At 44.4% G+C, this 10,817-nt stretch overlaps 1 protein-coding gene across 1 annotated transcript; it reads right to left on the reverse strand.

Annotated features, from left to right (window-relative positions):
- Positions 1 to 12: 12 nt before the first annotated feature.
- On the reverse strand, positions 13 to 8,811 carry LOC131378500 (uncharacterized). The gene is made up of 2 exons (XM_058419608.1): positions 8,308 to 8,811; positions 13 to 3,245 (listed from the first exon to the last, which is right to left on the reverse strand). Exon 2 carries the CDS (start codon positions 1,909 to 1,911, stop codon positions 607 to 609), a length of 1,305 nt encoding a protein of 434 aa, XP_058275591.1. The 5' UTR covers positions 1,912 to 3,245; positions 8,308 to 8,811; the 3' UTR covers positions 13 to 606.
- Positions 8,812 to 10,817: the final 2,006 nt, after the last annotated feature.

Genomic DNA, 10,817 nt, shown 5'->3' on the forward strand with positions numbered 1-10,817 from the left:
CGGGGACCCGGGGACTAGCGTCCCAAATCAGAATCCCACCGACCCTCATTTTCTTACAGGTTTTATACTATTTCTTACAGATTACATCATCAACGTACGTGCTATACATGACATTTCAGTTTAACATTAATCTTCTAATTTCTATAGACTATATCCCGTTCTCACAACACCTGCTTCCCTATCTCTATTTACACAAAGGCTCCCACCATAAATTCTATTCTTCTTTGACCACCGTGAGCACCTAACCGCGACGTCTTGGTCCGTTCCTCATGCTTCGTTTGTCAGCACATTCTTTCCTTGTACTTCTCCTAGCAACATGGTTAATTTCCAACAAGTCCCCCCTCTTGAGCATTCTTCAATTCCGTTGCAAGGATGCTCAATTTCTTAGGTTTGAGTCTCAGCTACACGAGGTTGTATCACTTCTCTTCGGGTAACTGCTTGTATTACCCTTTTGGTGTGAGCCCCTTCTTTCAGAATCATTCCTAAAAGACATCTATATACAATGATCACTACAATTATCACGATTACAAACATTATTACATATTGTATTATAGATGATACCCAACCGGAAACCTGGATCCCTAAGGAGCTCAACAGGGCTCCTACTCAATTATGCTCAGCATCTTTTTGTATTTCCTTTGTTTTGGATTCTATTTGTTCTAATTGATCTATATCTTTTTCTATTTCCTCCGTCACGTTTGGGATGTGCACGCAGCAATGGTCTACTCTGTTTCTTAAGTATCCACAAACCCCATGTTCCTTAAGTAGCAGTAAATCTAATGCCATTCTATTTTGTAATGTCATTCTAGTAGTCGCTTGCAGCTGAAGATTCAAGTCTCTAAAACCTTTTTTAGTTGTAGCTGCAAGCCTCTCCGTCTGTCCTAATAATCGGTACAACATCTCCCTGTTTCTATAAGATGATATAGGGGCAAACAGTGATTCTAACATCCATCCTACTTTTACTCCATCATCAGGTTCATGCCAATCTTCCTGAATCGAAGCATTATCTTCTATCTCCCTTTTCTTTCTGCTTACCAATTCCTTTTCTTGCAGCTTAGAAGTTTTCCAGAATGGGCATAAGGTAGGAACCCCTAATGTAATTTGTGTAACTGCACCATCTATGGGCATGTGTGTAGTCCATAATCCGTGTCCCATAACCCAAACTAAATTTCCTGGGCTCCTAACCGTGGTCGTCTTGCAATCCCAGGGCTCCTTTTCTTTCTTTGTAAGGGTGTGATTATATCCTCTACATTCACATCCCCACTGCAACAGCACTCGCACTGGTTCAAGTCCAATCTGCACTGGTGGAGTGTCACAGGTTAGTACCTGTGTACAATTCCATAACTCCATCATCTCCACCTTTTTCCTATATTGTTCTTTGAATAATGACTTCTGCCCAAAATCTTGATTCTTCTTCCCTTCCCACATTATGCACCAATTCACTTTCCCTAGGTAACTATAAGTTTCTAACAGACTAGGTCCCCAGATAGTTTTCCACTCCTCCATTGTCATTGTCTCAGTGGTATTCTGACATACTTTTTCTATCTTCTTTCTCTTATTCCGAACTCGGATCTTATCGCATGGCTCGGATACTTCTCCAATCACCAAACAATTTCCCTTAAGCTTGGATCCTCTATCCATCCATAATATCCTGGTATCTGCTGACAATTTTGAATCCTCTATCCATCTATAATATCCTGGTATTTGCTGACAATTTTGCTTACTAATCTTTCTTCGTAACATACAAACCTCTACCCAGTCTAAAATCTCCTTAGACACTATTTCACAGTTCCAGGTCACATTCGCGGTGGCACTTGGCATCTCCCTTATGGGTATAATTCCCCACGGGATCGGGTCTCCAGCCGCTTGAGGAAGAGGCAGGCAGGCTGTTATTGAAGTTGTATTTTGCATTCTTCCGAAGTCTCGAATTAGTCTTACTATTAAATTTTCTTGTCCTTCTCTTATTTTTAGGGTTTGATTTCTCTCTGGGACCTGTCTGGTAACTCGTATGTCCCTTACTCTTAACGTTACCTGACTGTGACTCCACCAATTATCTCGGGCTATCCAACACCAATATTCTCCTTCGTCATCTCCTTTCTGTACATTAGTAATCTGCAATGCTATTTCCTTTTTCCCTGCTGTGATTTTATACTTTGATCCCGGCCTAATCCTTGTTTCATACCACTACCCATACTCAGTGTAATTTTGGGATATTGTACAATTTAAAGCAATATTTTCTCTTTCTACTGCTAAGATTGTTCTTTCAGTTGCTCTTATTCCCTGATCCGGGTTTGTTCTAGCGACCACTTCCCGAAGTCCAAATCCTCCATCTAATCCACACTTAACTATACACAGATAATTCCCTGCCATAGTTGTTGAAGCAAAAGATGTGATATTATACCACCCGACCTCTTTAGACTCTTTCTTCCACTTACTACTTCCTTCCTTCAATTGATCCCATTCCATCTCTCTCTCTTTCCACCAGCTAATCCTTATTCTTCTTTTGCAATTATTCTTCAAGGTGTATTGACAACTAATTCTCAATGGCGGGCCCAACCAAATATCCTGGCTTGTTTTCAAGGGTGCTACTATTACCGAACCTGCACTGGTATAGTTTTCATTTATAATTTCTAACTCAAAATCCCCATAATCAAAACTACTTTTTATCCATACTACACAGGTGTATCTACCTTCTCCAGAAGTTGAGATTTTAGGAATCCTTAAGGTAGTGTTTCCTGATTGCTGATGGTCATCCCAAAGTGTCATTATTCCTTTACTTACGATGTCAAGGCCTTTTCTCCATCTCACATTAATTTCATGGGATCCAGCTTTCTGGTTGTCAGAAAACAAACAGGTTAATTCAACATTTCCACTTTCCGGTACTAAGACTAAAGGGTCTGGTACATGAATTATAACTGCTGAGGCTACTAACTGACAAACAATCAGTATCAAGATGATCAGGGCTTTGCCCGGAATACCATCCGGGTGTCCGTTATGGGCTGCACCTCCCATCTCGTCGGTACCTTCTTCACCCTGGTGTAGTGTATCCAGTTATCAATCCCAGCGACCTTGACGGCGGTGTACGTGGTCATCAGCACTTGGTAGGGACCATTCCATGACTCCTTCAGAGGCTCCACGCTCCAATTTTTCACGTACACATGGTCTCCCGGCGAGATGTCATGAACTGGGTTCTCTAGTGGTAGCGGGCGGTTCCACTGCAAGGCTCCCCGTACAGCTGCAAGAGTCTTATTCAAAGATAACACATAATTTAATAATACCTGGTCTCCTGTCAAATGGGGGTCCCCCTGATAGGTTGCAGCATGATAAGCTTTACCATACAATACTTCATACGGACTGACTCCTATCCTCTCCCTGGGTTTTATTCGGATGCGCAATAATGCTATTGGCAGAGCTTGGGGCCACTGAACTTTGGCTTCCTGGCAAATCTTTTTCAACTGATTTTTCAATGTTTGATTCATCCTTTCTACTTGGCCACTAGACTGCGGTCTCCACGGAGTGTGTAGATCCCATCTAATCCCTAGCGCCTTGGCTACACCTTGAATGATTCCTGCCACAAAATGCGGTCCCCTATCTGATGACATTCCTAACGGGATTCCAAACCGGGGGATTATCTCTTTCAAAAGGGTTTTAACCACTTCCTTTGCCTGATTCGTGCGACAGGGAAATGCCTCCGGCTATCCTGAAAAGGTACATACATACACTAAAAGGTATTTATTACCTTGGGCCTTAGGCAGCTCCGAAAAGTCTATTTGCCAGTAGTCTCCGGGCTGTGGGCCTACCTTTAACCCTCCCATCTGAACTTGTTTTCGCACTAGGGGATTATTTTTCACACAAGTGGGACAGGTTGCATTAACCCGCTTTGCCATTGTTAACATCTGATTAGAGATTACCTCATTCTTTAAAAATTTTACCAAGGCCTCCGCTCTCCAGTGGCACTTGTAATGTTCAGTCTCCAAGATTGCTCGCATTATCTTCGCAGGTACTACTACCTGCCCGGTTGCTGTTACATACCACCCTTTGTCATTCTTCTGAGCTTTCACCAGGTGGGCCAGCTTCACGTCATCTGGTAGGTATGGAGGCTCATCTTTCATGTAGGAATCCGCCGGATTTCCCTTAGCTGGAATAAGAGCTGATTGAATCTTTATTTCCTTCGCCACTCTTTTAGCCGTTTTATCTGCCAATCGATTACCTTGGTATATCTTTCCATCTTCTTTTCGGTGTCCTGGCACATGCATTACTGCTACTGCCTCGGGTTCTCTTACAGCCTCTAACAGGAGTAGGATCTCGTCCCTATGTTTTATTGTTGACCCTTGAGACGTTAACAATCCCCGCTCTTTCCACAGAGCTCCATGTACATGCACCACCCCAAAGGCATATTTTGAATCAGTCCAAACATTGACCCTCTTTCCTTTGCTCAGTTCGAGGGCTCGAGTTAAGGCTCTAATTTCTGCCTTTTGAGCCGAGGTTCCAGGGGGAAGAGCCTTTGCTTCTATTACTTGAAGAGTTGTGACTACCGCATAACCCGCATACCTGGTGCCGTTCTCGACAAAGCTGGACCCGTCGGTGAACAACTCCCAGTCTGGGCTATCGATCGGTGCATCCTTCAAATCTTCTCTGCTTGCATAAACCTGCTCAATTATCTCCACACAGTCATGGACCAGTTCCCCTTCCTCTCGGTCCGACCTGAGGAATTCTGCTGGGTTTAAATGGGGTGTTATTTTCAGTTCTATATCATCTTGTTCCCGCAGCAACGCCTGATATTGCAACAGACGGCTGGATGAGAGCCAGTGACCTCCCTTTTGCTCTAAGACTGCAATTACCATATGGGGCACATATACTTCCAGCTTCCTTCCCAAAGTCAGCTTCCTTGCTTCTTGTATTAGCAGCACCGTTGCCGCTACCGCTCGCAGGCATCCTGGCCAGCCGGAGCTAACTGTGTCCAATTGTTTAGAGAAATACCCCACAGGCCGCTTCCATGGCCCTATTTTCTGTGTTAGTACCCCTAATGCCAATCTGTGCCTTTCAGTAACATATAGCTGGAAATCTTTGCTCAAATCTGGCAATCCCAGCGCAGGGGCTTCCTTTAAGGCCTGCTTTAGTTCTAGGAAGGCTTTTTCCTGTGCACGTCCCCAAGTCCAGTGCGCTTCTCTGAGGGCCTCATATAGGGGCCGTGCCAGCAGTCCAAAGTTCAGAATCCACAGCCGACACCACCCCACCATTCCAAGAAAGGATCGGAGTTCCTGATGGTTTCGGGGGACGGGTATGGCGCAGATAGCCGCTATGCGGTTAGTCCCCAATTTCCGCACCCCCTTAGAGATTTCACACCCCAAATAGACAACCTCTGTTCTTACCAGCTGTGCTTTGTCTCGCGAAACTCGATATCCTCCTTGTCCCAGCATGTTCAGAAGGCTTATGGTTAATTGGGAGCAGATGTCTCGTTCCGTAGCTGCTAGGAAAATATCATCCACATATTGGAGAACCACATAGAACATGCTTGGTACTGTTACCTGGGTTGTCTTCCACTCTTCTAGTTCCCGAGCTAGTTGGTTTCCAAAAATGGTAGGGGAGTTCTTGAATCCCTGTGGTAGTCGGCTCCAAGTCAGCTGCCTTTTTCGTCCTGTGTCCGGATTTTCCCATTCGAATGCAAAATATTTCTTACTTCCAAGTGCCAGTGGGATGCAGAAAAAGGCATCTTTTAAATCAATCACGGTAAACCATTCAAATTTCTTTGATACAGATGTCAACAAGGTATAAGGATTAGCAACTACGGGATGAATATCTTTGGTTATCTCATTTATTGCTCTTAAATCCTGCACTAACCTATACTTTCCATTAGGCTTTTTAACTGGAAAAATAGGAGTATTATATTCAGACTCACACTCTTGCAAAATGCCTAAATTTAGGTATTGATCAATAATTGGGGCTACCTCTCGCCTGACTTCAGGTTTGATTGCATACTGCTTCAGTCGTACCGGTTCTTTCCCCTCTTTTAGTTCTACTACTACTGGCTGTGCTGCTTTTGACTTTCCGGGGGTCCCAGTTTCCCATACCCAGGGAACTACAGCTTGCTCAATTTCTTCTGTAATGGGTTGGGGCTCTACCTCCTTAATAATGAACATTTTAGCAATATTTTCTTCCGGAATTTCTAACTTGACCCTACCTCCTTCAAAAATAATTCTGGCCTGTAACATCGACAATAAGTCTCGTCCTATCAATGATTCAGGGCTATTTGGCATGTACAAAAATTGATGATCAAATTCCTTTCCCCCAAACTTTATATCTACTGGCCGAAGAAATGCCCTTTCTTCAATTTTTCCAGTAACCCCTACTACTTGTATCTTTGTGTCACTTAATGACCCTACCTGTGTATTAATTGCAGAATATGTGGCACCTGTATCTATTCTAAATTCTAACGGTTCTCCCTCTACTTCCATGATAACCTTGAGATCTCGGTCTAGTCAGCTCTGATTCTGATATTCCCCCATTACCAGCGCCTGGGCGACCTCTGCTGACGAATTCCCAAACTGCCTCGGAATTCCAATCCCACTATTCAACGGGCACTCATTTTTCCAATGTCCTTTATTTTTACAAAGGGCGCATTGGTCATATCCCAATCTCACCTGGCCCCCGCCACGACCCCTACCAAATCCTCCTCTGCCTCGAGCACGCCCCCTCCCATTACTTCTCCCCACGGCTTGCTGGAGTACTGCCAGCATGCTAGCTTGTTGCTTCCTGACCGATTCCTTTTCCCTATTGTTATAGACCTTCCAGGCAACTTCCAACAATTTTTCTAAATTACGGGTATCCTCACCTTCCAGCTTCTGCAATTTCTTTCTAATATCCTCCTGGGACTGCCCCATAAAGATTAATGCCAATTGTAACCTTCCCGCCTCCCCCTCTACTTCCAGACTAGTATACCGTCTCGCAGTTTCCTTCAATCGTTCTAAGAAAGCAGAAGGGGATTCATTCTTTTCTTGTTTCACTGAATAAAGTTTGGACCAATTTACTGTCTTTGGAATGCCTGTTCTAACTCCTTCAATTAACAATTCCTGGTATTCCTTCAATGCTTGGTGTCCCCGTGCTGTATTGGGGTCCCATTCAGGGTCTTCCCTTGGTACTAATTCATTCAGAGTTCCATCCGCCACCCGCAACCTTATCATTTCTCTCGCCTTTTCCGTCATAGCCCGCAACACCATTTCCTTTTCAGTAGAGTCCATCAAGGTATCTAATAAAACCTGTAAATCATTCCAATCAGGGTTCTGAGTTTTTATTACCATTTTTACTACCCTGGCAGTACGGTCGGGATCCTCCCTATAAGATCCTGCAGATTGCTTCCAGATCATCAGGTCATTCGGGGAAAACGGAACTTTCACCATTACTCGATCTCCCTGGGGTCCCACCGCCTCTCTCAGCGGGGCCATTACGTGTGTTCCCCCCTCCCGGCCCCCTTTCTTAGAGACTAGGTGACCCCTTGTTCGTTTAGATATCGGGGTATGCCGTTTACTCTTGCCATCCCCTTTTTCCTTTGTTTCCCCACCCTCTGCTCCCTCTTCTTCCGAAGCGGTTTCAGGTGGGGGAGCACTAGGGGAGACCAGTAGGGACACATCTTCCTCAGGGTCCTTATATTTAACTAGATAGTCCGCCTTTTGATCCCGATTCTCGCAACCCCGACACTTCTCATTTGCCACAGTTAGAACCATTATTCCACATTCCTTCTGCCAATCAGTTCTCCGTCCCAAGTAATAAAACAGATCCAAATATGGTATTTCTTCCCATTTACCATTATCCTGTAAATAATGCATCATTGGAGTAATAATATCATGATTCAGCGTCCCATTCCTAGGCCACTGCATTCCCGCGGTGTCATATTGCGGCCAAACATGATTACAAAAATCAATCAACTTATCTTTAGCTAATTCTTGACCAAAATTCCCTTCTTTCCATTTCCTTATTAAACAACCTAGTGGTGAGTCCTCCGGGATTTCAATCCCTGCCGAGGATGTTTTAAACCCTTTAAATGGCTTTTTTTTTTTTTTTTTTTTTTTTTTTTTTTTTTTTTTTTTTTTTTTTTTTTTACCCTTCTTTTAAGGCCTTTACCACTTTATATCCTTTACCACCTTATATCCTGCTAGCAGGTATTGATCCTACTCAACTTTCGTCGAGATTTACGGTCAATTTTTTTTTCCACCAACCTGGGACGTCCAAGCCCAACCGTGCGGATCGTAGGTCCGTCTTAATCGGCAGGCGTCTAAAATCCTTTAAGAATAAAGCACCTTTTGGGCTTACCTCGTAGTTGTCCGACAGGCGCGGGGTCGGGCACGGGTTGATGTCTCCCCAGAAATCACCTGGTGCCGGCGTGGAGTAGATCACCTCGCGAACCGCCCCAGCAACCTTCGGAGTCCTGCCGCGGTCGCCAGAAAACTGTTGCCCAACGAAGAGAAACACAAACCACAAAGTAGTTTATGCGGTGCTTTATTCGGGCCCGGGGACCCGGGGACTAGCGTCCCAAATCAGAATCCCACCGACCCTCATTTTCTTACAGGTTTTATACTATTTCTTACAGATTACATCATCAACGTACGTGCTATACATGACATTTCAGTTTAACATTAATCTTCTAATTTCTATAGACTATATCCCGTTCCCACAACACCTGCTTCCCTATCTCTATTTACACAAAGGCTCCCACCATAAATTCTATTCTTCTTTGACCACCGTGAGCACCTAACCGCGACGTCTTGGTCCGTTCCTCATGCTTCGTTTGTCAGCACATTCTTTCCTTGTACTTCTCCTAGCAACATGGTTAATTTCCAACAAATGCATAGCGTAGTCCTTTTATGAGCAGCAAGCCCACAAGTGTTCTTGACAAAAGAGAAGGGAGCTCAGCAGCTGGAATGTTGTAAAGCAGCAGTTTCTTGTTTAAACTTTCAAACTTCTATACTTTATTTCCTAATGAGCACTCTTGAGGTTGATGAAATCCAAGTATTCTGTTGATTCAGCTACCTTTCTTTCTACAGTAGTCTGCTATAATAATACAAGGACATAAATTAAAAAAAAAAAAAAAAGTTAAGTCAATGATTATAAAAGTCATATGCAGAATTGCTGTAATGGAGATGCTTCTTTCAAGTTCAAATACCCCTCACACTCTACTGCACTCAACACAACAGTGCTGTTTCTATCTGAAAATTAAAAATACCTATATTTGTGAGGTATTATCTGCTCTGGAGAATAAACACTGAGCAGCACTTTAAACAATTTTCAGAAATCTCTTGTAACATGCAAAGAAATGTTTTGTTGTTTTTGGTTGGTTGGTTGGTTTGTTTGGGGGGGTTGTGGGTTTTTTTGTTGGGGGGGGCGTGTGGTTTTTTGGTGTTTTTTGGGTTTTTTTTTTTCCCCACAAAGAAATCATCCAGGACAGCAAGAATAAACTCCAAATAATAACTACTGCAAATCTGGCCCTAGAAAAACTTAGCATTAGTCTTTGCTAGGAACAGTGGTCAGTTATGAACAATGTTACTATTTGCAAGAACAAATAATGTGTGGATATTTTTACAGGATTTTGAAAGTGTTGGCATTTTTGCAATCTTTCAGCTTTACACTTTCTGCCTTCCTCCCATAGCAGGGAAAAAAAAAAAAAAACAACCCTCACATCAAATATGATATGGCTCCTGAATTTATTACTGAGCCAGCCAGACTTAGGGCTAAATAACTCAATGACACCTTTTGGACCTGCTCCAGCTCTGTGTGTTGTCCTGCTGAAAATAATAAGATAGAGCTAGTCTGGAGTTAGCTTATAGGGGAAGGCCTTGCGTTAGATTTAATAAATCTTATTCCCCAAGGCTCAGCATTGGGACCAGCTCTGTTTAATGTCTTTATTGATGGTTTGGATGAGGGGAACTCACTAGGTTCCCAGACAGCACAAATTTGGGCTGGAGTGTTGATCTACTGGAGAACAGGAAGACACTGCAGAGGGATCTGGACAGGCTGGATCCATGGCCTGAGGTCAGTTTCAGGTTCAACAAAGCCAAGTGCTGGGCCCTGCGCTTGGGTCACACCAACCCCTGCAGTGCCACAGGCTGGGGGCACAGTGCCTGGAAAGCTGCTGGGTGGTAAGGGACCTGGGAGCGCTGGTGACACCAGATGAACATGAGCCAGGTGTGCCCAGGTGACCAAGAACACCAGTGACACCTGGGCTGTACCAGGAACAGTGTGGCAGCAGGAACAGGGCAGTGACTGTCCCCTGTGCTGGGCACTGGGGAGCCCACACCTCGAGGGCTGTGTTCAGTTCTGGGCCCCTCAGGTCAGGGAGAACATTGAGGGGCTGGAGGGTGTCCAGGGAAGGGAATGGAGCTGGGGAACGTCTGGAGCACAAGTCTGAGGAGGAGCAGCTGAGGGAGCTGGGGAGGCTCAGCCTGGAGAAAAGAAGGCTCAGGCAGGACCTTCTCTCTCTGTACAGCTGACAGGAGGGTGAAGCCTGGTGGGGGTAGGGCTTTTCTCTCAAGTCACAAGTGACAGAACAAGATGAGATAAGTTGCATAAGCAGAGGTTCAGATTGGATATTTGGAACAATTTTTTTCACCAAAATGGTTGTGAAACACTGGAACAACCTGCCCAGGGCGGTGGTGGAGTCACCATCCCTGGAGATGGATGACGTGTGAATGTGGCACTGGGGGCCATGGTTTAGTGGTGAGCTTGGCAGTGAGTTAATGTCTGGACTTGATGATCTTAAGGTCTTTTCCAGCCTAAATGATTCTGTGATTCTGTGGTTTTGTGATTCTGGGCATAGACAGAGCTGT

Source organism: Hirundo rustica, chromosome 3 (genome assembly GCF_015227805.2).
Source record: "Hirundo rustica isolate bHirRus1 chromosome 3, bHirRus1.pri.v3, whole genome shotgun sequence".
Classification (NCBI taxonomy): domain Eukaryota; kingdom Metazoa; phylum Chordata; class Aves; order Passeriformes; family Hirundinidae; genus Hirundo; species Hirundo rustica.

Excerpts from the sequence above, each read along its gene's own strand:
- LOC131378500 (XM_058419608.1), bottom strand. The coding sequence starts at position 1,911 with ATGCAAAATACAACTTCAATAACAGCCTGCCTGCCTCTTCCTCAAGCG.